This window comes from Triturus cristatus, chromosome 7, assembly GCF_964204655.1.
Source record: "Triturus cristatus chromosome 7, aTriCri1.1, whole genome shotgun sequence".
NCBI classification, from domain to species: domain Eukaryota; kingdom Metazoa; phylum Chordata; class Amphibia; order Caudata; family Salamandridae; genus Triturus; species Triturus cristatus.
This window is the reverse complement of record NC_140590.1, coordinates 657,438,685-657,466,203: the sequence shown is the minus strand read 5'-3', so window position 1 is coordinate 657,466,203 and position 27,519 is coordinate 657,438,685. Positions and strand designations below refer to the sequence as shown.

Genomic DNA, 27,519 nt, shown 5'->3' with positions numbered 1-27,519 from the left:
GTGCTCATGGTCTTGATGGTGTCATCGATGCTCACGCTGGTCCAGGCTAGCAGGAGGTCGTGGTCAATGGTGTGCGGAGAGTCTGTTTTGTTGCTGTCTGTTGGGGCTGTCTGGGTGTTGAAGCTGTCGTGGATGTCTGCTATCTTGCAGTGGATAAAGTGGTGTTGGGAGTCGCACAGGGCTTGCGACGGCGGGATGTCGGTGTTGGAGCTGGGGTTGGAGAGTTCCTTCACGATGTTATCCACATTTGTAAAGCGCGAACACTCACCCGTAAGGGTGTTGAAGAGCTCCTTGCTATTGTGTGCGTTGTTGTCGAGGCAGTCTTTGAAGGAGGTCCTCTTGGCAGTCCTGATGAGGGGATGGTGGTTGCGGGTGGTGTCCTTGTGGGCTGCGTGGCTGTCCCAGTCTGTTCGCTGTGCCATTTCTTCTCTAGTTTCCAGCAGGCTCGCTTGGAGGCTAGGAGTTCTGGGGTGAACCAGCTGGCCCTCTTGCTGGTGTCTCTGTGGGGTTTTATTTTTCAGCAGGGCGAGGGTGCTGGCGCAGTCGTTGATCCAGCGTCTGAGGCTGTGGGCAGCGTCGTCAGTGTTGGAGGGTTCGGTGGGTGGGCTGAATGCGACATTTGCGTGTAGTTGGTCTTCGGAGATTTTTCTCCAGCAGCGGCGAGGGATCTGTTGGGTGCGGAGGTGTGTGGTGGGTTTCTGGAAGGAGAAGTGGATGCAACGGTGGTCGGTCCAGAGGAGTTCGGTGGTGTGGCTGAATGAGACGTGGGGGCTTGCTGAGAAGATGGGCTCGAGTGTGGCCGGCGGAGTGGGTAGGCGTTGTGACGAGTTGCCTCAGTCCGAGGTTGGCGAGGTTATCGATCAGGGTTGTCGAGTTGTTGTTGTTCTCAAGGTGAAAGTTCAGGTCTCCGAGGAGGATGCAGTCAGTGGAGGTCGGGCGTGCGTGCTGATGAAGTCAGCAAGGGAGTCGCTGAACTGGGGTCGGGGTCCGGGGGGGGTCTGTAGACGAGGGTGCCTCTGAGGGTGGGGTTGGGGTCTGTGTGGATCTGGAAATGCATGTGTTTGGCGGTGCTGAGTATCGTCGGTGCTGGTCGAGACCCTGATGCTGTTCTTGTGGACGAAGGTGATACCTCCTCCGAATCCGTTGGTGCGGTCACTGCAGGTGATCTTGTAGCCGTCTGGGATGGCTATGGCGATGTCGGTGCAGAGGAGTCATTCATCCAGGTCTCTGTCAGGAAGGCGACGTTCAGGGATGATGTGTCGAGCAGGTCCCAGAGCTCGACGGCGTGTTTGCAAGGCAGAGCGGGTGTTCAGTAGGATGCATCGGAGGTGGTTGAGGTCTTTCTTGGCGGATTGTTCGGCGGCTCTGAGGCTGCTGTAGCGGCAGTTCCGGCAGGTGAAGTGACAATGTGTGCGTTTGGGGGCAGCCTTGAAGCAGGTGTGAGTCCGTCCGGGGTTGAGAGCATGGAGTGTGCTGGCATCGTAGCGGTGGTGGTCGTCGTGGCGGGCGCGGGGACCAGGGGTTCTGGCGCCGGGCGTGGTCCAGGCGCAGACTGGTTGAATTATTCCTAGCTTTTTTCAATTTTTGCCTGTAAATTATTAGAACTTTTCAATTCATTCCTCCCTAATTCTAAAGCCTGTGGTTCTTTTTTGGAAGCTCTTATTATTGTTATTCCCAAACCTGACAAAGACTCCTCCTTTTGCAAAAACTTCCGCCCCATATCCCAAATCAATTATGATTGTAAACTTTTTGCAAAGATTTTGGCTTCCCGTTTGGAGAAAGCTATTCCTCTTCTCATTAACCCAGACCAAGCGGGTTTTGTCAAAGGCCGACTGGCTTCTGATAATGCCAGAATGTTCTCCAATATTCTCACCCTTGGAGGTAATTATTCCTCTCCCTTAGCTGCCCTATCACTTGATGCTGAAAAAGCTTTTGACCGAATTAACTAGATATTCATGATCCATACTCTACAATGGTTTGGATTTGGCCCAAGGTTCATTTCATATTTCAAACTATTGTGTACTGCTCCAAAAGCGTGTGTTTGTCTTTTTTCATCATACTTTCATCTTCAAAGAGGAACACGTCAGGGTTGTTCCCGTTCCCCACTACTTTTTCTCCTATGTTTAGAACCGTTCCTTAATCGTATTAGAAACAACCCTCATATTACTGGTTTTACAATGAAATCCCACCAAATTCAACTTTCTGCATATGCAGACGATATTCTTATTTACATGTCCGACCCTATCACCTCTCTACCGGCATTTTTACAAGAGATTACGTTATTCTCTAAGGTTTCAGGTTACAAACAACATTTTTCCAAAACTGAGATTTTACCTTTAAATTCATTATGTTATCGCTATATGTTCGATTCAACCAACTTTACACGGTGTCCCCAAAAAAATCAAATATTTTGGAACATGGTTTTCCTCTAATATTCCAGACACTTTATCTCACAATTTTTCTGCTTTAAAACTTAAAATTAGTCAGCCTCTTAGTCTCCTTTATTTTTATCTTGGTGGGGCAGACTGGATACGGTTAAAATGATGATTGTTCCCCAGGTACTATTCACACTTTCAATGTTACCCTTCAAAATCCCTAATTATTATTTTACACAAATTAACTCTATATGTACAAAATTTTTATGGAACAATAAGCGTGCTTGTATTGCTTTGTCTAAATTGACTCGTTCTAAAACTGAAGGTGGTGTTCAATTTCCTGATTTTAGATTTTACCACAATGCTTTTTTAATTCGTAAATTTTTTGCTATGTCTAAAGATTATCAAGATTTTTCTATGCCATCTTGGGTTACTGTTGAACGTTCGTTGTTAAATGAATTTTCTATACAGGATGTTATGTTTATGACTAATTTTACATTTATCTCTAAATACCCCATTTTGAAATACTCTCATTATCTCATACATACACTTTTTTCAAAAATTTTAACATATATCAATCTTTTCTATCCTCTTCAATATGGTTTTAAACATATCAAATTCCGTCATAAATCTTTTTACTACAAACATTGGAGAGAAAAGGGCATCTTCAACGTCAATCAATTGATAGTTAACAATTTGATTTTGCCCTTCCATCAATTGCAAGAGAAATGTAATCTCCCTGATTCATATATCTAACAATATAACATTTTAGTACATGCTCACCAAAATAGTTTACAAACATTCATATCTAATTCAATTCGAACTTCATTTATACCCGATTCACCCATGTACCGAATTTCACCTGACATACTTCCAAATGCTTCCTTTATATACAAAACTTTATCCTCACATACTAGCGTACGCAATAAATCTAATATCGAAATAGCCTGGGAACAAGATTTATCTTAAACACTATCTATTCCTCAATGGGACCGACTATGGCAAAAACTTTTCAAGACTTCCAAAGCCGCCAGTATCACACAATCCCTATATTTTATTTATAATAGTGTAGTTATTACCCCCCTCTTTCTTCACAAAATTGACCAATCTGTATCACCACTCTGTTGGTCATGTCATTCTGTTGAGGGATCATAGATACACTTACTATATTATTGTCCCAAGGTATATGATTTCTGGAAAGGTATTTGGTCAAAATGTCTTTTGATTTTTTCTTATGGGGTTCAACTTAACATCTATAATGTATTTTTAGGCACGATATCTCCTGATTTCGATCAACTTACCTCTAAATCTATTTTACTTGATTTATTTATTGCTGTCGCTTTTAAAGTTATATTAACATGTTGGAAGGACAACTCTAAATTATCCTTTTTACTCTGGTGAAATTTAATTTGTGATGAACATAGAATTGCTTCTGTATCCCATTCATCAATTCATCTAATAATTAAGTTTGATCTACTATGGTTACCTTTCACTACTTTTCTATCATCACATTCATCTTCCTTATAATTTCCTTTTTACTCGTTCTCTCTCTCTCTCTTATGTTTCTTCCTTTTCTACTTTCTTTTCTATCCTTTCTCTTTCTTACTTCTACCTTTTCTTTCTTCTTATAAATATGTGCTAATATATTATATTTTCTTCGAATTTCTAACAGAACACAGTATTTTATTATAATGTTCAGTTCTCAAATTGTTATGGTTATTCTACTGAATAATTTAGAGTACTATTACAAATATTTGAAATTTCTTATACTCTTATATATCTACTATTTTTAATAGACTGTATTATAGTATTGTATTGTTTATGTTTCTACTTTAAGACTGATACTATATATTGCATCCCTGTGTTCTTTTTCTTCAAATAAAAATTATTTAACAAAAAAACAATATATATATGCACCGAGGAAAAACACCGTTTCCTTGGCATTCTCACAAAAGAACTGAGAATATCTTCAATTGTGTCTGATCTTTATTAGCATTTCATCATGTGAGATCAGCAGAGACAATTTGTGATATCTACTTTAGAAGTGGACTGTGTAGACAGTAGTTTAGTGTCAAGGTAAATTTTGTTTGAGCTGTAAGCTTGTTATATAGAGTTTTATGTGCATGGGTGATTGTGCTGAAGGACTCCTAGTTTTATCCTTGGATTTCGATAGTCCATTGTTCAACCAGAGCAGGATATTCTCAGTCTACACATCACAATTAGGATGCTTTGTTTTGCAAATGAGGTGGTGGTATATGTTCAATAGACCTAACACAGTGTGTGACGGTGCTGCTGGATTGGCAGTGTTTTGCCAGCCATATGGCACAGGTGCTATGCTGTGAGTCTTTGAGTGTGCGGATTCTGACTAATGACCATTCAAAGTTGTGTCAAGAGTGCTGTTGGGAGCCTGACTTGGCCTATCTGATACTTGTTTGGGTAGTGTGGTGTGTGAAAGGTGATTTGTAGAGTACTGGTTGTGAGCAAGCATGGTATTTCGTGGGCTACGGTAGAGTGCATCCTTCAAAAGACTTCTGATGTCTCATCCCGGCTCATTCCCTAATTTTTGCAGTCCAAAAATCAAACCGTTGTATGGTCTGATAGTGCACTACTTGGTGTTGATATTGTTATGCCTCATTCTAATGAGGGCATCCCTGACACTGGGAAAGAAACTTACATCACAGGTAGCAATTTTACAGCACTTAAAAAAATCTGAGTTGCATTGTACATACTTGAATTCAGAGGTCCAGTTAAACATGTGCACAACTACATCAACCAGATTTATTCAATGTAATCGAAAATGTAAAATTATCCTGTATAAATTAATTACTGAGAGGAAGAATATTATACCTTTGAGACCTGTGGCAATCAATACCTGGTTTACCAAAGATTAATAAGTCTAAAACAAAAACACAGGTAATCACGAAGATAATGGAGTTAGATGAATTCAGACTCAGATAAACAACCCTATAAAATGTGTCTTCGGTTCTACAACAGAGCTATTTTCCATGTAATACAGGACTGCTACTAAATCTGTATTGGGAGGGCCCCTAACTATGCTCAGGAACCATTTCCAATTTATGGGGAATTAAACAGCCTGCCCACAATTCTATAGATACAAAGAATAGTTGGGTAGTAGTGTTCCTCAAAAAAGGAAAAAACGGCACACCAAACTGAATACAAATGATAAGTACAATGCATATAGTCAGGGCGTGTTAATGTAAAATGAACAATAATTGCAAGAGGGTGCTCAAGGCTAATATTGATGTCTACTACCTGGAGACATCATCCGTATGTGCAAGACATACATACATTGATAATTACAAAAAAAATACTTAAATAGCACTCCTACACGGTATAAAGGTTAAATTAACCACTGATATAAATCACCAACTATATTCAAGTCACATATGCTTGTCAAGGAAGAAGATAAGAGGATCAGTTCCATTAGTTGGTCGTCTTGTCTGGTAACATATCCAAGACCCCTTAGATTTTAGTTGCTTGTCATCTTTATTTTTTTTAAAGGATTGCAAGTTCCAATACACGGACCAGCCGACACGTGTTTCGTCTTACAAAGACTTTTTCAAGGCAAAAAATGTAGAAGGTTGTATCGAAGGTGTTCGTAGTACTCTGTAGAAGTTCAAAAACACGAAGTCCAAAGTATCCAAAGTCACTATAGCGCGTGAAAAATCATACAATCAATAGAAGTAGAAAGTTGTCCATACCAATTAGATAAGCAGAAGTTTTTCAATAAAGTTCTTGTAATGAGTGGCGTGCTTACTCCTTGATACGAGTGCACCAGCTGCCTGTCTCCACAAAAAAGAAGGTACAACCGCAATCCGCACCGTCTCGCTAGAAAGTGCCCACAATTCTATCACAGATGAATACTCTCTATCACGATTTAGGTGTGTTTTCATCAGAAAATTGAAGATCTGGGAGGAAAACATTGAAGATGGGTTTCTCTTTATTCCATCCAACAGTTGGAAGTTCATCTCTATAGCAGCAGGAGATCCTGAATTTAAATATTTGTTCTTATGCCACCCAATGATGTTGCTAGGTCCAAATCAGCGTTACAACCCTTATCATTTACATGATCTATAATACATTGGTTTATTTCTGAACAAGACATCTATAGTTCCGATGATCTAAGCCACAGCATTTTACTGTGGCGTACAGTACACTTCAACCTCCCACAGAAATATACTGAGATTCTCCAGGCAGTGCAAAAAAGTGCTGTCAGAATCACTTTTGTTCTAAGAAAAATGCATCCATATTTCAATGTATTGTGTACAGTTAGACTGCTAGTAAAAGGACAAAAAAAGTGCTATATGTGGTAGGGAAAATTGTTCATCGTCTGTCCCCTTCTATGTATCAAATCGATTCTATTTTCGATACCATGCTGGCTTTTTCAATATGGTGTGGCCTGCCTGACACTACTTCCAAACTGGAGCTCACCCCCAGGTATGCCTTCCCATTGTGTCACTTTTTAATCTGAAAAATTAAAAGACAAAACAAAAACAACATCTACTGAACCAGACTTTTGTTTGTAGGTAGTAATTTAATACCTGAGCGTAAAGGATTCCTTTTGGGTTTACTCTGAATTTAAATTTGTGTATCATATTGGTTTAAGGGGGAACCATATTTGTATCTTTTTTACTTAATTGGTATACTTCGCTTCATTGTTTGTTGTTCGGGATACTTCAAGCTGGATGGCTGTCTGACTTTTGTTACATAACATAAATTATACAAAAATATTTCCTTACCTAGGCAGGAGTCATGGTCATTTCCGCCACTGTCCCATGCAGTAACTGTTGCAGTAGACCTGTTCCCACACAATACAAGAAATTGGGGAAAGGAGGACTATCACCTCTGTATGGCTGGCTGGCTGTTTCTAAAATTGAGGCATTGCTGCGACTTTGTTTATGGCGCTCCCTATAGAAATACCATGGAGAATTTGGGGAAACTGGATGGTATCCTACTGAAGCTGCAAGGAGGCCCTTTTTGCCACCGAGTAGCTCTCCAGAAGCTGAATCTGCAAGTGACGGAGGGTGGCCTGGATGCTCCTGATTCAGAGCTATATTACTTAGCAGCACAGTTGCAATGGGTGGCCCACTGGGGGTCTAGGTTATGGAATGAAGTGGGCCCTCATGATTGGGGGTCGCCCTCCAAAGAAGTACTGACTGCTATTGTGATAAAGTCTGTGCCCACTTTTTTGGTGTGAGGTAGGAATGTATTTATAAGGGCAGCACGCTACTTTCACTCTAGGGCACTGCAGAGGACGAACACTATATTGCCATATGCGTGTGAACTCCCATTGTTGGCTGCACTGGGAACATCCAGGGGGATGGGCGGGGCTCCGTAGATGGATAGAGGCAGAGGGGACTATACTATACAATTTGTTGGAGGCGAAGGTTGTCCCTACTTGGACCTCCGGGAGATGCACAACTTGCCGAGTGGGCAATTTTGCTGCAAGGGGTTCTAATACAAAAGATCTGTGACTTGTGAGGCTATGGAATGGCAGAACCACCAGAACATGAATGCTCATGCCACCATTTCCTTACAACAGGCCAGACGAGAGCAGTCATGTTGCTTTACTGGGGTCTACTGAAGGGGGCGCAGTTGGACCGGTCACCTTCTTTAGCATTGTCGGAGGACATGGGTACACTGCTGTCGGACTCCGCTTGGAAAAAAAACACTGGAGCTCACTCCCAGGGTGTCTTGGAACACTAGTTTCAAGTTTATTCAATTCTATTAATGGCACCAGGCTTATCTCACCCCCCAGTGAGTACATGTCATGTTTAACAATGCGGCGTCCTCGGTGCGGGGCAGACAAAGCTGGATTTTTCAATATGGTGTGGTCCTGCCTGAAACTACTTCCAAACTGGAGCTCACCCCCAGGTATGTCTTCTATTTCTGCATGAGTGTAGAGTGGCTCAGAAGGTGACAGATATACTTGAGGACCTAGCACTGATTCTAGCCAGCAAGCAACTGACGATTAGCTGGAAGTTGGCCCACGGCCCAATATCTATAAGTGAGGAACAGAATTGGTAAAGTGGACGGAATGCAAGAAAGAGGGGACTAGGGGGAAGGATGCCAAGGGAATACAAAAGTTGCCGATACTGCCCGCTTGGGATGTAGTATTGTTGGCTTGCCCCAGAGTGGACCCGGGTGAATTTTAGTAGATGGACCATCACTCTCAGGTGCTGTGACTCAGGATAGGATCCCGAACCTACGGGACCAACCATGAGTGAGGCTGAGTGTGTGTGCAGGACAGACCTTGAGATTTTGAATGGTATTGGCTACAGGATGAGTTAAGTGTGTTTCTGGACAGTGCAAATGGCTAATGGGCTCTTCCCTCCATGGCCCTTCTGTTACAATTGTATATCTCTCATTTGCTACGGTCTGTGGCCTTGGCCCTCCTCACTGAAATGTGTACTTCTGCTGTATAATGTCCTGATTGATTGCACTGCAGCTCTGCCAAGTACCATGAATCAGGCGTTAGACCAACGCATTTCAGTGTGGTGGTCCACATCACTGGACTGAAATGCAAAGCCACGCATAATAGGCATAGCGCCTGACACAGATGTCAAACCGTTAGTACTATGCTGACTAGGCTGGAGTGGTCAGTGAGCCATGCTGTGCGTGCTGTTAATGGCAGGCTTGGGGGCTGGCTGAGCAGCTGCTACTGGCTACAATGCAACAGGAAGTATTCCCTTGGCTCTGCATTGATTCTGACTAGTATGACGTCAGAGGCAATGGCCAATGGCTACTACCAAGACATCAGCCGATGCAGTGGGTCAGAGTGCGTCGGCACAAGTCGATGGCTGCAGTTTGATAAGTTTGTGAGACTGTGGTAATGGCAACCCTACTCTCACCATGATAAAATGTTAACAGTCATCCCCGCGACCGCTGGACTGAAAGCACACACACTGTGTAGCTGCTGCTCAGCCTGGATACCTTGGCAGTGTGTTTGCTAAGGGAGATGCAGCCAGGACTCTGAGGAGGAGGTGCCTGGCAGGCAGCCAGAAAACCGAATTGCCGCTGCTCACCTCACAATTTAATTTGGTGAGTGTCTCAAAAAGTGCACCTCTATGTTAATCTCTTACTGACTCCTCAAACGTTTGCTTTATAGGCGCTTAGTACACGGTCATACAGCTGCCTGCCCTGTGTTAGCTCAGCTGAACTGTCTTCAGTCACACTCCAGATTCTGGTCAGTAACACTGTAGTTTTCATGAGAGCCGCGCGACGTAAACAGCGCCCTGGCTCACTCTCAGGCTGCTGGCCAGCTAAATGTGTCTCAGTCAGTGGCTTGCCCCCAAATCAATGCACGGTGCTGATGCAGTGGCTATTCGGGAGTTGTGTGTGTCATGTGAAGACTTAGGCAGCTTATCTGTGCCACTGGCTGCAGGGCTACGGTCGGCACGCTTTTGCGATCGGGATGGACAGCTCATCTTCGGGGTAATTTTTATTAGGGTTGAGAGTAGTTTTTGAAATAACACTACAGCGCCATGGCTGCCCAACTGAGTGACTGTGTGTGCCTGAGGATTGCCAATGCCCAGTGCCTGCTGTCTCAGGAAACCTGGGGCTGTCAAGCCCGTAAGTCAGCTGACTGTGTTGACTCTTATTTTTAGGTCTCGCGTGGCGTTGCAGTGCAAAGCGCTGCTCGCCGTGACAAGATTTATTGTGAATGAGGAGTCTCAGAAAAGGGCTGTAAGCCCCGCCCCTCATTTACATTGGCTGGCGTCACCGTTTATGCTAAACGGTGGCCTGCCATTGGAAATGAGGGATTTTTGTGGATGCCCTTTTGCCTCCGATCCGACTTGGTCGCCTGCTTTGCTGCCGTCGCAAAGCACTTTATCTTTGTGGGGTCATGTGTTTCTAATTAGAAACACATGGCCCCATAAAGACAGGAGATCGATGCTTATTCTATGACCCTCTCCCGGAGCCCCCCTACCCTCTCCCACACCCATCTGTCCTCTTGTCCACTCGACCACACCAGCTCCTCCCAGGACGGCAATTACAGGCTTCCCAACTGCAGGCAAGTCAGGCGGCCTAAGTTAGATGACGGGCTTCAGGTCCTCCCATGGCAGCCCCCAGGAGGTAAGCTCAATTCAGCCGGGGGCAGGGCTCGTGCTTCAGCCACTCTTCCCAGGGCTCCTGGCACCTCTCACACTGTCTTCTCCCTCCAGGGGCCTGCCGTACGACTCCCGCACACCTCAGGCCACAGCAAATTCCCAGGCCAGTCGTCTCTGCAGGTCCCGCGACACACAGGCACGCAAAAATGGCCGCGGACCTTGTGGAGCTGCTGGTGCCCTACATGCCCATCATCCACGTGCCCAAGACCGGAGACCGTGTCTACCGCTCCGAGTGTGCCTACTCATACGACTATCCGGTGAGCCCAGGAGCAGCCTGGGACGCTGGGGGTCCTGCTCACCACACACTGCATGCCTCTGGACAGCTTACCTTCCATTCCTACACACGAGTTTGGGGTCCTATGCTGGACCCTTCTCAGGGCAGGAGACTGTCACTCCTCTGGCGTTTTTTCTTGGATTTGTTGCCCGGCTTTTTTAACCCGTCTTTCTTTGGTATGAAGATTCTTTGAAAGCTATGTGCAAGCCTCCACATACCAGAATCCACTTTCACTAGGTGTCCTGACTCACAGCCGACTCTCGGGGTTTCTCACAAATGGCGTTCGCTGAAGCACTGCGCACACATAGCATGGGTAAGTGGAAAAAACCCACGTAAAGTGTATTTTCACTTTATCCCGCATGCAGTTGAGCCCATATGCACTCCTACTTATATTCAGGGTTCACGCTCGGGCATGCATTTGTTTCTCCACTTTTCTGTTTTATTTGTGGGCCTCCCCACTTGACGCCGAAATACTCAGTCACTTAGTTTGTCCACTACGAAGACCCAGTCCCATTGGCACCTCTCGTCGTCCAAAAAAGGTATACGCCAATCACATTATCTTAACAAAGAAAGATTTTGTGCAAGAACAACAATATAATAACAAAAGTTGGAAGTTTTCTTTGTGGAACGAAGCATCTTCGTGGCAGGATGAAATCCGATAAAGTTCCTTTGACAATCTTGTTAGAATGGGAACTGAAGCCCATTCTCGTGATTGCATTCGTAATCGTGCACTAATATAATTTCAAACCACTGCTACTACAATCGAGGAAAGCAATGGTGGGGTAACTGGACACCATCCCTCCCTTTCTCAGAACTTGGAGGAGGCGATGACGCTTTGACCTGTTGGGCGAGTTTCTGGACTCCGAAGGGGGATACGTTATCCTTCATGGAAAATGGGAAGGTAGGGAGTTGTGTATTGTGAACATGTATGCCCCTAATATAGATTGCCCTGACTTTTTCTCTGCTATCCTCAAAGTAGCAAACCATACACAGGGGCCAAGATTGTCCTCCTAGGGGATTTTAATTGCAACTTTGTTGCAAATCTATATAGAGAGCCCAAGAGCTCATACTAAACCACGCATGCTATGATCTCTGGAGCTGCTGCTGCAGGGTATGCAGCTCAAGGATAAGTGGAGGGCTAGGAACACAACAATGAAAACTTTCTCGTGCTACACCCCGGCGTCCAATACACTTAGCCGCATTGATCATTGCTGCCTCACATCTGGGTTGTCGGCAGACATGGAGGGCATCTCATACCTCACTCGCTACATTTTGGATCATGCACCGTTATTGCTCACTTTGAAGAGCGGTCCGGGCCGTCCGGCCATCCCACTTTGAAGGCTCGGGGTGGAAGCACTAACGGATCCACCTTACGCCGCAGTGGTTTCAGAGAGCCTGCAAAATTATTTTCAAGAGAACTGGGGGTCTGCTTCCACCAGATCGACTGAATGGGATGCCACGAAGGTGGTCATAAGAGGGGTGTGCATGAAGACCACCTATGGGGTGAAACAACAGTTAGTTAGGGACATCTCAAATCTCGAGCGCCAATTGCAGGCGCTGGAGGGCACTGTGCATGAGATGCAGGAACGCTTGGCTGAGTGTACAAGGGTGCGCAGGGAGCTATTGGATGCCTGGGCCAGATTGGAAAAATTCACATGTACGTCATATAGGCAGAGGTTACATATGCAGGGAGACAGATCGGGGGCGCTGCTCGCGAGGTTAATTAAAACAGAAATGGAACAAACACCCATTTTGCAACTACAGACCAGCGACAGGATCCTGCTACAAACACAAGGGGCAATCTTGAGGGAATTTGCAACATATTTGGAGTCCACGTGCACGGTTGTACGGCGGACTACTCCGGGGGAGGTTGCAGGAATTTCTGGATGGTGTGGCTCTCCCTATGCTGGATGAAGCAGAGGCGGAAGCCCTAGGGGCACCAATCTCCAGGGAGGAAATCCTGGCATCTATATGGAAATTGAAGCTGGGGAAATGCCCGGGGGAGATGGGAACCCCGGCGGAGCTCTATCAAAAATATGCTCCCTTGCTAGTGGATCACCTGTTGGAGGTGTTAAACGAAGCTCTGGATAGTAAAACGCTCCCGAACACAATGTTGGAGGCAATCATATCCATGCTCCTTAAACCAGATAGGGTTATAGGCGCTCTCGTCGAGCTCCTATAGGCCAATTTCTCTCCTCAATGTAGACGTCAAAATATTACGTGGGATACTGGCGTCCCGTCTGCTGCTGTATATGTCCCAATTGATTCATCCAGATCAGGCTGGGTTTATCCTTAAACGGAATACTACACATAATTTACAGCGCTTGGCACACGTCTGGCATGCTCCGAGTCTGGAGTCAGAAAACTGGGCGCTGGGCCTACTGGATATCCATTAGGCCTTTGACTCGGTGGAGTACGATTATATGTGGGCAGTGCTGGCCAAAATGGGAGTGGGACAACCGTTTATTCAATGGATGCAAGTCATATATAACAGATGGACCGCAATGGTGCGCATACAAGGACAAGTCTCAGAAAAGCTTAGTTTAAAATGGGGTACTCTGCAGTGGTGCCCCCTGTCCCCGCTCCTGTTCACTATCGCGATGGAGCCACTGGCTATTACTTTACAAACAAAAATGAAGGGCTGGGGGATACGACTGGGGGAAGTGCTCCATGTGGTCTTTATGCATGCCGACAACACGCTGGTATATTTGTGCTGCTCGGAGGAGGCAGTCCCGGTACTCACTGCCAAACTGGAAAGGTTTGGTGTGCAGTCTGGCCTACGTCTTAACCCCGGAAAATCCAAGCTGGTTCCCATGGGGAGCTTAATAGGGAAGCCTGAGAACGAGCTACCCAATATGGGGATGAGATGTGTACTGAAGGGTGTGCGATAACTGGGAATCACGTTGACACATACTAGCATGGCATACCTAGTCGGAATTATAAGGATGAGAGTAGATGGTATTAGAAGATCTGTTGCCTTCTGGATGGGACTCTCGTTATCATTAATTGGGAGGGTAGCATTGACTAAAATGGTTATCCTGCTGAGATGCCTGTACACCCTGCAGAATTCATTATATATAGTCCCGCCAATGTTTTTTTCACAGCTTGATAGCCTGATCGTAGAATTACTGTGGAGGTCCAAATGGAAGAGGATAAAGCTGAGCACCCTGCAGAGAAGGTGGGAGCAGGGGGTTCTGGAGGTTCCCTGTTTGAACCTATATTACATGGCCGCAAAACTGCAGCATGCGGTGCATTGGTTCGATGAGCAAGACAATTGGGTGAAGCGATTGTTGGCGGGAACGCATCGGGAGATTTCCCTTCCGGAACTTTTTATGATGGGATCCACGGTGTCAGGGTTTTTTCACTATGTCATACGTCATGTTGCATCAGTTTGGGGACTGGTGGTACAGAAGGTAATTGAGAGAGCAGTATGCCCCAGAAACTCCATTGTGGGCGTTAACACCCTTCATACAGATAGGGCAAGCTATGAATGTTAACAAATGGAAGGAGGGCGGTTGTCTTTTGATGGGAGACTTATACATCGCGGAACGGTTTGTGATGAGAGAGGAAGCAGAGAATGCTTTCCAATCAGGCAGGGGGCAGTTCCTGCAGTACACTGAGATTCCTGCGGTGACCAGAGAACTGTGGCAGACATTCCCACAGAAGCCGTAGGTCACAGCAGTATTGCAGATGGTAACCACCCTAGCGGAGAGACGAAGGTTGGTCTTGCATATATACATAGCGCTAAGGGAGGATGTTCCCACTCTTACCCTTCCACTACACACAAAATGGGACGATACAATGGGTGAGCCCCTTACAGAGACGCAATGGCAGAAAGTGCATGAAGGGGTCAAACAGATAAGCTCCAAAACACGCTTTAAATTAACCCAATATAATGTGGTACACCAGACATACCTCACTCCCCGAGCACTGCACAAAATATACCCTGACCGGGCTGACACATGTCGCAGATGCAATGCTCGGACGCGCATTTTGTCCATATGCTGTGGGACTGTCCTGAGATGGCGTGCAATTGAGGGGCGGTTATAGATATTCTGCAGACTATCGCAGGATGGACCATTCTAGCCACTATTAAAGGGGTGGTGTTGGGACTACTACAGACGCCAAAAACCAAGAAACTCACTAGGAAATTCAGCTGGGCCTCGTGTTAGCAAAAAGGCGAATCGCAATTCATTTGCTGAGTCCAGATCCACCCACGTTCGAGAGGTGGATTAGAGCTATGATGGAATGGGCCACCGCATAATCAGTATGGATGAAAAAGGTCAGAAGGGATGATAAGCTTGGGGAAGATGCGAGGGATTGGTACCTAATGATCACAGACTTAACCAAAGGAAACGATCCCTCGGAGAGGGAGGCGCTTTCCTTACGCTCCACTCACGAAATGTCCGACACGTTACTCATACCCAAGGTCCCCCATACGCCAGGGAATAGCACAGATAGTTGAGGTACACGATAGAACAGATGGTCTCCAAGCCTTGAAGTGAATGTTGCAACCCATGACTGTGGTGGGAATGGGGGTAAGTTCATAGTTATTGTTACCAATGATTGAACAAGTGATAATGACATATGAGATTTGTGGATACTGGTCGGAGTTAAGCAAAGCAATGACAATAGCCTATGTTAAATGATCATATATCCTGATCGACTAAAACCAAGAACACTGTAATTGCTGTAATATGCCTGTTTTGGAAAAGTGTTGTTTTCATGCAAATGTCAATAAAACAATTTTTTTTTAAATTGCCCTTTCATAACCATATATCAAATGAAAACAATAAATGTTCCGACTAGAAAATATCTTTCTTCAGTCTTCCAGTTGTTTTGAACAGATATGTTTTCTTTGTGTTCTTTGCTTCTTACACAGTCCCAATAGGAGGTAGTCTGTGGGGTGTACACACGTGAGGGTCAGTTTTGCCCTCTGTATCCTTGGAGTGTATCACACCATGTCTTTCAGACTAGATCGAAGTTTAGATAGACTCCTCCTATTAAAAATGTTGATGCGTTTCGGCCTTGAAACTGAAGGCCTCTTCAGGACAAATGAAACACAAATTACTGGCAGTCCCTTATTGGTGGTAGAGGAAACCACCAGGAGCCCCTGAGTGTTTAAGGGGAATTCAACAGAGAAGCAGACTAGCAACCTGCTCTACCTCCCGATGCCAACTGGACCGGTCTGCAGCCTCTGCATCCTCGAGACATGGAAGCTTATACACAGGCCCCTGAAGCTGTCCGTGCAACAGCCCGCCAGCTGATGCTGATAAATTAAAACCCACACAGCACAGCATATCTGGTTCAGGTACCTCACAACAGATGATTGTGGGAATTGGCTTCCCTACCTCTCCGTATTCAACCATTCATGGTCTGAACGCCCAGTATCCACATGGCACGAGGCTACAATTTTTTCCCCTTAACCACTCAGGGGCTCCAGGTGGTTCTGTCCACTCCCAATAATCGACTGCCAGTACTTGGCCTTTCATTCGTCCTAAAGAGGCTTTCAGCTTCAAGGCCAAAACGCGTCGGCGTTTTTAAATGTAGGTCCAGATAATAAGGCTAAAATGAATTTGTGTAGACTTTGAATACATCTCCAGTGACTAATTTACATACTTACTGAAAGAACTATGATGTAATAATTCTTTCCCACATTATACCACAGTTTTTTACATGTATTTTTGCCCGGGTTATATAGGATTACTGGGGCTAACCCCTATATATTTTTCACCTGGCAACATTAGGCAGCTGAGAAGAGATACGTGATGTTGCTGTTGGGGCCTCCCATCCTGTTTGGGCTGGGTCCCACGTGGATCAAAGAGGCCCTGGAGTTCACACTGATGCTCTGTGCAGCATCACTGCCGCCTCACCAGAACTAAGTGCCCGAGAGACTGTCAGTGAGCTCAGCCAGTACTAATAAGATATCCTAAAGTAAACACTTCTGTGCTGCTATATGTAATGCTAATTAAATTGCTGCAGCCATGACTGGTGCAACTCGCAGACGGCGCGCTGACCCTGGGGTGGTCCGCCGCTCAGCTTGAGCTACTATTAAAGATTTTTCCACTGCTCGTGTGTGTAATTTCTGATCTTTGTTTCCCTCGTCTTCATTGCTTGGTTTTGTTCGTGTAAAAGTGTCACTCATTGTCCTTGAAATGCCACTCATAATTACACTGAAATTATAAAAATGACACATAGAAATCTGAAACCTTGGCAGCTATTACACCGCTTTACTGTGGCGTGTTTTATTTGATTAAAATTGTCTATAAAAATATCAAAAACTGTTGTATTTCAAATTGGTAGACTAATGCCCAGCAGGAGGTTTACAGCAGAAACCTCACTCTAGGTTCAGCACGACAGGGACATTTTTTCATTGCTATACATTCGAGGTTGTTATTCCGCTCTCGCGCCACAAACAAAAACGGCGGAAAGACAGTCCGCAGGCCCCATTCACATTTGTGCGTCATTCATTGGTTTTCCATGAACAAAGATTCTGAACACTTCAGGCCCGGACAGTCTTCCTTTGTTTCATTGATAAACAGGTCCCTGGTCTCGAGCCGCACGAGCCCAGGATATAATTACGAGGAGTTACTTAACTATCATATAAACCACGGAATGCCACAATGGCTGCTCAGAAGCGCGCGCACCCTGGCACTGTACCTCGTTCAGCCTGCCATGCGCCGATGAATGGCCCGACACTTCCTGCCAACTCGCACTTCTGAGCCCACGGTCCATTATCCCCTAAAAAGACAAATGCGTTTAAAGAGAATAAGTATAAAAGTAGGACACGACAATTAGTTAACACGGGTTGAAAATCACAGGCCTGCAATTCTAGCATTGTCCCAATCTGACGGGGATAGAGTAATTTCTGTCTGGACAGCAAATGTACAATTCCCTTTTGTGCTCCTTCTCTCATGGAACAGAAAGCGACAAACACTGGAGAAAGGACTGCACGACCCTCACAAAGTATCAACGTCTCTTTTCAAATTAGAGCACATCGCGAGCGTTTTCACTAGACAGAAATGGTGAAATAAACGTGTCTGGAAACATGGCTTTATAGCGACATAGTAGGCACAGGTTTGGCTCTGTGGCGGTATTAAGTTGCAAGTTCCCTCAGCAACACGGGTTAGAAGGAATTAACACATTCTGTAAACTAAGATACAAACAGAAACTTGCCATTTCGCCCTCGCTCCACGCATTAAGGCCCCATTTCTTTTATGCAAGCAGTGGCAAAGCCCTTATTTCTGACGTTGGCCCTCAGCCTTTTGTTTTTGTCAATGCTTGTTTTGTTTTTTCAAAGTTGGCAAATCATTATTGTTAGGAAAACTGCTGGGTACTCACCAATCTAAAACAAATTTACTAAAAGCAACAACAAAAAAATTATCTCAAACAGCACATATTTCCATAGTACTACCTGGGACTACTTTGTGTGTGTATGTGCTCCTTGTAAAAGAGCACACAGTGAACTTAGCCAATGGCTGAAGTGGGCTGACCCGTGCTGAATGCTGTGACAGGATGAAGAAATGTGAATGACACCTTATCCGACCAGTGGATGGAGAGAGGTGGCTGAAAGCTCCTATCAACATACCATACATATACCTTTGGCTAATACCAAACCTAAAAATCTGAGCACATCCTTTGTGTTGTGTAAAAGGATTGCTAAGGACTATCTACAAATAGCACCAAAAGATAATGACAGACTAGCATAATTGCCAGTCTACAGAACCTGTGTTAGAAAACAGAAAAATTATGTAAATAAATAGCTTGGAGATTTATGCAGCCACTGAAAAGGTCTTTATATAACCTTCAAAGCACAATTTTTAAAATATTGCTGTTTTCAATATACTCTCTTGTTATTTAATATTAATACATAAGGGCAGTTTCTGTACTGCTAAATACTAAGAGTTCAAACAGACATATAGAGCACATATTCTTATATATAAATAGGTGGAGTCAAAACCAATCGAATGCTGAGACTTTTTTTCAGTCGCCCCTACTAGACAGTGCGAGAGTCTGGTTGTGAAAGACCTTTGGTGGGCTTACCAAAAACATACAGTAGGTTTACAGCCCATCCACTACTTACCACTGGTTGGCTATGTCACTCTCATTTGCTTGTTTCCTATTTAATGGCTTACGTTCCTCTTCTTGTGTTTATGCCTCTCCTGGAGCATAGCTCCCTTTACCATCCCTTTGATTGGCTGACTTCAACCCTTCCACTGCTTTTTTGGGGGAACTACTCTCTTGTTTTTGGTTAAGCATTCCATAAGAGTGCATGTGGTTTCCAGCTCTCTCCCTCATGTGCTTCGCCTCACTCTAAATACCCACCCCTTTTCGGGCGCCATGTTGTCCTCTCCCTCGTGTGCTGTCTGACCTCTCTCCTGTGTTTCTCCCTAACCAAACTCCACTGACCCTTTGCTCCATGTTCTCTCTCCTCCTTGTGCTGCTTTTCCCCTCCTTCCCCACCCGGCTTTGTTTTTAAAACTTTCACCCTCTCCCTATTGCTTTTTCTCCACCTGTTCCTACTTTGCCCCCTGACCCCAGTAGTCCTTTTTCTTTTTTTCTTTGCATGACCAGGCAGGAAATTGCTGCCAGTCCTTCCACAATATAAAAACGATTCAGTACTACACAAATATCATCTTTTTGTGTTTACCAATCCATTTGGATCTGTAATTAGAAAACATTCCATCCACGTCATTTTGAAGAGTGAAAAACAATTGTTGTGCAATTTTCTAAGAGGTAGTCAATATATCCTATTTTTGGGGTTTCTACCTACTTGCAGTTCTGAAACGTTGACAAATTCCGACTTCTACAAAGGATCATTTGTGTAGGTTGCTCATAGTTTTCCTATATAATCTAGATATTCAATTAAAAAGAACAATGAACATAACTGGAAAAATAGAAATAGGGGAGAATGAATTTGTCTAATGTATTGCCTTGATCGCCAATTTACAAAAAATAGTACACTGTCTGGCCTGCTAGACTCTTCCACTTGCTGAAGTATGTATTGTTTATCAGATGTACGAAAACATGAGATGCCGACAGTCATCAACCGATCGGAACCTTAAAATAATTTTTCATTGACTTTCCTACATTCTTCAATGTATAAGGTCAAATCTAATGAATTATAAAAGAGTATTATGAAAAGCTATGCATTTTTTGAATGCGCCCAAAAATCTGAGGTAAAGAATAGGACTTATTTTACCACTTTAAATTTGGAGTTTCTCATAATAACATGTGATTCAAAGGTCGTAAATTGCTTATTTATACACACTGACCTACCTACACGTAGAATCCAAACAATTTGGACAAATTCAATAGCGAATAACAAACATTCTAATATTCTATGTTTCCACACTTCCTACATGAAAGCAATACCCCTCACGTGAGAGCAGGCCTATTGCGCTGGACAGGAAAGGCCATGAAACACCATGGCAATGTCAAGATGTTTTAATTAAGTTACATTGATTCTTGTAATAGTGGTAGTTTGGGTATTTGGGCCTCGGGTTGGCAGCAGCCAAGATAAACTACCAACCCTAGATGATTTTAAAACTAGACACCTTTGGGGGTCTCTGATGGTGTGGCTTGTATGGCTCCCACTACTTATTTTTTTTAACACAGAATGTCCTGCAAACATCAAACCTTAAAATTCTGCACATTTCTGTTTGGGAAACATCTACAATTTGCTAGGATTAAAACAAGTCATTCCACCCAGCGTTCAAAAATGTCTCCAAACCAAAATGGTACCCCACTTGTGTGGATAAACCTATTGCAAAGGTGAGGATACACCACAGCATTGCTAAGTGGAAACATCACGATTTCTCCTTAGAATTTCAATCATTCTGTGGCTGTGGGCAGCTGCTGTACTTGGGCCTGGGGTTGGCAGGCAATCATGATAACCTACCTACCAAAGACATTTTTGAAAACTAGAAACCAAGATGAGTCCCAGGTGGTGCGTCTTGCGAGAATCCCAGTACTTTTTCTTACTCAGAATGCCCTGCAAACATCAAACTGTGGATTAATTCACTGAATTTCCACTTAGCTCAGTGTGGGAATTTTCAGAAAACAGCTGGTATTCAAAAAGGTCCTACCACTGAGTGCTTATACACATCTCCAGATCAAAACCGTACCCAAATTGTGAAGGAGGGGGCTATCGCATGGGACAGAGGAAAGCACCAGAAATGTAAGATGGATTTATCAAGAATTCTCCTTCAAATGTCAATCATTCTGAGGATGTGGGTAGCTGTGGTACTAGAGCCTGGGGATGGCAGACACACAGAGTAACCTTTCAACACCAGACATTTATCAAAACTAGAAACCCAGGTGGTCTAACTTGTGTTGATCCTATTACTTTTTCTTACCCAGAATAACTTGTAAATGTCACAACCATGCCTAAAAGCACCCCAAAGTCCTCTCTCTGTTCATGGGGGATACGTGCAGTATTCGATGGCAAGATCAGATGGCACCCATGAAACTCTGGCAATCCAGAGCTTTCATGAAAACCAGAGACTTGGGGGAATTCAGGAAGGTGTGGCCTGCACAGAACCCAGTACATGTTTTACCCAGAATACTATGCAAATGGCATAACTAGGTCTAAAAAAAATCTAACTCCTCAATCTTTTACTTGAGAAGTTTGCTGTATTGGGCCCAGTGTCAGTCGGCACCCAGGCAAATCTACCAGCTCTAGACATATTTAAAGACCAGATACCTGAGGCAGTTTAGAATGGTGTGGCATGAATGGATCTCGCCAATTGTTCTTACCCGAATGCGCCATGAATCTCAAAGTATGGGGAAAAACTCAATTTCATTTTTTACGTGACTGACTATTTTGTAATTTTCAGCCAAAAGCAAAAGTCCTACTTCATTTCACTATCACACTTTTCCAGATGAAATTCATACTACGCATTTGTGGGTGAGCCTATCATACAGGACAGCAACAGGACAAAACTTGAATTGTGTGAAGTTAATATAATTTCAATGTAGTTGTAACATGTTTACACTAACTCAGTTCCTACCAGATGAATAGACAGGTGGGAGTACAGGATGGATTTTTGGCAGTGACTGTAAGTGCATGAGATGTCTGTCACATAAATGTTAAACTGCATTTTGTGACTAGTATTTTGACATTTGCTTGGCTTTTTGGGTAGGAAAACATGCTGGCATCTACACAAGTCACACCACCCTCGATTTCCCTAGGTCTAAAGTTTTCAGAAATGTCCATAGTTATTAGGTTTTTGTGGATGCTGGCCGACCCCAGACCTAAATGTTATATCCAACCACCAAGAGAGTGGAAATTGAAATTTTTTAGGCACAGTTTGATGTTTGCAAGGCATTGTGGGTAACTCAGCATGCTGGGACCCACGCAAGCCTCACTACCCTGGATTACCCTTACAACTAGGTTTTAAAAATGCCTAAGGTTGGTACAGTTCCCTGGGTGCCCGTGATACCAGAACCCGAATTCTACAGTGATCCCCATGCAAAATACAAGTTAAATGGGTGTTTTGGGGCATAGAGGAAGGCCCAAGCCCTGAGTCTCTCGGTTTCAAAACCGCCCATGGTTGGTAGGCTTTGCTGTGTAGCAGCTGATCTAGAGCCTGAGTACTGTTGCCATCCCCCATGGGAAGTGAATGGAAGCTGGGATTCCTTTGGGTGTAGATTTACCATCTGGGCGGGTAGTGGGTTTAAACCCCTCAATCTGTCTCCCAGAGAGAGGAGGCAAAAAGACTATCTGGGTCCCTGGAGGGTGGTGGTCGGGGGGCCCTATGCCAAAATAGGCCTCCTTTATCCCTTACATCATAAATATCTGTGGTGTCTAGTGGTGGTTTCTGTCAACTCTGCTGTTAGGGTGGTCTTTTGGGGATATATTCCCAATATGCCTACTGTGAGAACAGAAACACTGATTGGGCCCCTGGGGTGGATTCGTGTGGCCCAAATGCCTATACAGGCTACCTCCATCATAAATATAATTAGAAAACAGTCTCTGATGACTAATGGAATTTTCTGCCCCACTGGGAGGGCAGATTATTGATAAACACAATATGACTCATAGGGGTGCAAAAAGACTGCCTTGGTCCCTGGAATAGGGAGGTAAGGCCCAATGCCAACTTAGGCTCCCCCTTACCTCATACCTTGTGATGCTTTCCATTCTCATAAGTGAACACATTGTGGATAAACTCCTCAGTTTGCCTCTGGGCGAGTAGGGGATGGGGGGCAGAAGAAAGACTGCCTGAGTGACAGTGGTGGTGGGTTGTTGCCCGATGCCAATAAGGACCACCCTCACACCATTTATAATAAAAACAATAACAACTGTGGTGCTTTCTGTACTCCTATCTGAGCACATGTGAGGTATTTTCCCCAGTCTGCCATCCCAGGGCATCAGAAATACTCCCTGGATTTGAGCATTTCCCCCAATCTGCACTCCTGCGGGTGGGATGAAAGGCTGTCTGTGGCCTAGGGATAATGGGGCAGTTTCTCTGGTGGTAGTGGGCTTTCATCTTCCCCCAGGACGGGCAGATTTAGGAAATAAACTCTAATCTGCCCATCAGGGATGCAGAAAGACTGTTCTGGCTTGGGTGGAGGGGGGCATAAACCGATGCCTGAAAACTATTAAAACAACTCTAGTGGTCATATGAGGCAGAAATGAAAACTTGCAGACAGATGATTTTCAAAAGTAAACAAACTTGCTTTTCAAATAAATTTGTGAGTTCTCAGAATATCCACAAAATGATTTTCCAGATTTATGATATCTCTGCTGCCACTAAACTGCAACTTAATATGGTGCATTTGCAGGAATTCTGTGATCAGTTCAATCTTTTTCCCCTGTATAAATTTTAAGGGAGGAGTATGAAAAAGGAATCTACGCCATAGCAACCACATCGTTCTTTTTTTCACTTCAATCAAGGAGCGGATGAGCTTGATTCAGGCGACCAAATCTGATTTCCAACCAGACCCTTGCCCAGTGTCACTATTTAAACAGCTTAATCAGGCTATCAGCCCTCTACTCTTATCAATAATTAATTCCTCTTTGGGAAGAGGAAATGTCCCTTCTTGTTTTAAAGATGCCACCAATATCCCACTATTGAAGAAACCGGATGACCCACCCAGCAAAATTGAAAAACTATTGCCCCCATTTCATTACTGGCATTTGCAACAATGATTATAGAGGTGCATACTGCAAAACAACTGTGCAACTATCTCCAAATTGGTAAGTGTTTAGCTGACACACATGGTGGCTTTCATCCGGCCCACAGTACGGACACTGTACTTTGGCCGTTCTTGTTGAGCTAACATGTGACCTGGACTTGGGTCACACCAATACCTTAATTTTGCTGAGTCTTTCTGCCGTTTTCTACATGGTTGACCATCCATCCTTTTAGACTGTGTTGGATCACTCGACATTGAAAGGACAGCATGACAGTACATTTCCATCCAGCTGCACTCAAGCAGTAAAGCTGAGATCTTTTTATCACAAAAAGTACTGGCAATTTGTGGGGTACCTCAGGGTTCTTTGCTATCTTCAAAGTTTTTCAACATTTAAGTTGTGCCTTTAGAAAAAGCTCTTTTGGAACTAGGTGTTAAATCATACAAGTATTATAGGAAATTGTATTACAGGTTGAAGAGGGAGAAACCTTACTAAAGCGGCAACCACAATCCCTGTCATTGTGAAACACAAGCAAACACCAAATTAACCTGTGCTTGGCACAAAAGCAGTCAGGCTTAACTTAGAGGCAATGAATAAAGTATTTAAGCAGCACTTCAAACAGTAATGCAATGAAAATACAACAGAAGAAAAATTCCACACAAATTTAGAAAAATTCAGTACAATTTAATGCATTATTTGAGATCAAAATGATATAAGTTCAATCAATAGAACCAGGGGTATGCAAACTCAAAGTTTTAGGTAATAATAATGCCTAGAAGCACCAAGCTGGTTATTTGGTCATGCCAGACTGCGACAAATTCAGGTCAAAAGCAATACAGGGACCAAGTTCAGACCGCTGAACAAAATACCTTAAATCCTGATTGTGGAGCATTATGAGATCCCAAGTCGAAGATGCGTCACTCAGCAGCATGGCACAATGCCGAGTCACGCATTATAATTGAGGATGCCGTAGGCGAACGGCTCGGCTTGCAATGCAAAGACTTGCGTCAATGCGTCGGGCACCAACACTTCCCAAGAGGATGCAATGCAGAGTCCTGCATCGTCATTGATGATGCCATCGACAAGGGGCTTGCGATGCGAAGGCCTTCTTTGAGAATGTGTCGCTTTGCACATTGGCAGTTCCAATGCAATGCGAAGTCTGTCGTCGAGAATGCTTTAGAAGTGTAGTGCTGCTGCAGTTCCCACGAGCCTGCGAGAAGATGCGTTGCGCTGCATCGGGGTCTACTCACAGGACCACAGCTGGGCTGGCAAAGCAGCTTCAGGCCCACTTCCAAGGGTCCAGGACTGGGATGGCCCCACTTAGGGGCACAGAGTCTAGGTACTGGGTTCACAGTGATTGGATCCTGTTCTGTCCCTGGGGCTCTGGCCAGGAGGTCATCAAACAAGCCCTTGGAGTCACTCTGGTGGTCCTGGGTTAAAGATGCAGGTCCAGTCCTTTTACTCAGGCAGCAGGCAATAGAGTACTAGTCCTTCTTGCAGAGCAACACTGAGGTGCTTGAAATGTCCTGCCTCCATGAGCAACTCCAGCTTGTCTTGGGTCACAAAAGACTTTGTAAGTGTGCAGAGCCTTTGTGATGTGCAAGGGTGGTAGGTGACCTTTCCTCCCCCTCATCAAGTCAGAGATGGCTCATCCTGCCAGCACCTATTTCCCTTTCACTGGGAGCAATACACACAAATCAACTGCCAGATACACCTAGTCATGTGACCCAGGATACAGACAGCAGATACCAAATGGTTAGGACAAGAAATACCAACTTTCTAAAAGTGTAATTTTCAGAACTGTGACTTAAAATCCAACTTTACCATTGCAGAGGGCTTTAACTTACAATTCCTTTGACACCAAACTCAACATTCCTACCTGCTCCCAATTGAAAGTTATCAATTATTAAATGTAATAAGTTAACCCAATGTTATCCTATGGGAGAAGTAAGCCTCACAGTAGTGAGAAACAAATTTAGGAGTTTTTCACTACCAGGACATGTAAAACGTAAAAGTACATGTCCAACCCATTAAATACCCTGAACCCTGCCCTGAGCTGTTGGGGCCTACCCTAGCGGTGACATATGTATCAATAAACATTGGCAAAGCCAATAGATTTCTCCGATGCAAGATATATTTGCTCTGTCAATGTTTTTTTAAATGTTCTACATCGCTTAAAGTAAAAAAAAAAAAAATCACAAAAAAATTGAAGGGCTATGACGTGGCCAGACCTCATTATGGTGCTTGTTAGAACCGGCGGTCTCTAGTTGGCAGAGGTATACACTTCTGACAAATAGGGACCTACCAACTCTAGTCAGGGCAAGGGGATTACACACTCAGATAACCCCTGCTACCCCCTTGGTAGCTTGGCAGAGCAGACAGGCTTATCCCAGAGGCAGTGTGTTAAGCCTTTATGACCACATACAGTAATAAAGTGAATACACTACAGATGGACACGACACAGAAGTTATTATAAAAATAGGATTTTTATATAAGGCTTAGCACAAGACCAAATAACGACAAAAATATACCACAGTCTTAATAAATACTCTTTGGAAGGAAAAATAATAGTTCAAGTAAGGTTTCTTCTTGGCAAATAGTTCTTTAGCAACAAAATTACGTATTCTTCTTAAAACACAGTTCTTGGCAACAATGTGACCCCCACAGGAGTCACACGACGTCGAGTTTACGATATTCCCAAGGTTCGGCGAGGAGCGCTACGTCGAGCCTGGAGTCGCAACAGAACCCCCAAACACAGTACCTTTGGAAATGAAGAAAACGATGATCCACGGCGTCGAGATGTCGGCGTCGATCGTGCCTCGGATTCGGGTCGATCCCCAGCGGCATCGAGGGCCGAAGCAGGGCTCACGGCGTCGTGATCGGCGTCGATCGTACCTCGGGGTCGGGTCAATCCGCAGCGGCGTCGAGGGATGTCGGGCCGGAGCAGCGCTCACGGCGTCGAGAAGGGCGTCGAGTCGATGCGATCAGCAGCGGCGTCGGGACGGGGTCGCTTGGAGGTGGAGCCGATACTCACTCCTCACTGGCGTCGATACCGGCGTCGAGACGGGGTCACTTGGACCCGGGGCCGATACCCACTGCTCACTGGCGTTGCTGCTGGCGTCGATCGGGCCCGGCGGCCGGCGTCGAAGGCTCGGGACACTGGAGCCGATACTCACGATGTCGAGCTGGATTCGGCGGCGTCGAGACTGCAGATTTTCCCTTGTGTACTGGAAACAACACTTTCCAGCAATTCAGCAATTCAGTAGATGGTGAAGTCCTTTGGCCCTGTGACTTCAACAGGAGACTGGCACTCTTCCAGCCCTTGGAGATTTTCTAGCAAGCTTTTAGAGAGTACACACCAAGTTCCTCTCTCCTTGTTCCTTGGCAAAAATAAAGAAGCAGCTTTCAGGTTCCTCCACAGCAAAACAGCACTCTGGCAGAAAGGGGAGGCAAGTCCTTAGATCAGCAGGCTTCTTGTCCTTGGTACAGGATTCCTTGTCAGAAGTGATCTGAGTTCTTGGTTCAGGGGTCCTTCTCTTATACCCCTTTTCTCCTTTGTTCCCTTTGTCCAAGCAGGGAAATTCCCCCCATCTCAGGTTC

General features: G+C 44.6%; 1 protein-coding gene across 9 annotated transcripts in view; it reads right to left on the bottom strand.

Moving 5' to 3' along the window:
• ARSG (arylsulfatase G) overlaps positions 1-27,519 on the bottom strand; it is a 1,970,563-nt gene that overhangs the window by 359,736 nt on the left and 1,583,308 nt on the right. For 8 of the 9 annotated variants that reach the window (XM_085617295.1, XM_085617292.1, XM_085617290.1 and 5 more), the window contains one exon: positions 17,442-17,522. The exons of the other annotated variant lie outside the window; for it this stretch is intronic. In XM_085617295.1, coding sequence (XP_085473421.1) covers positions 17,442-17,522 — 81 coding nt within the window. The remainder of the gene's footprint in view (positions 1-17,441; positions 17,523-27,519) is intronic. 9 annotated transcript variants of the gene reach the window in all.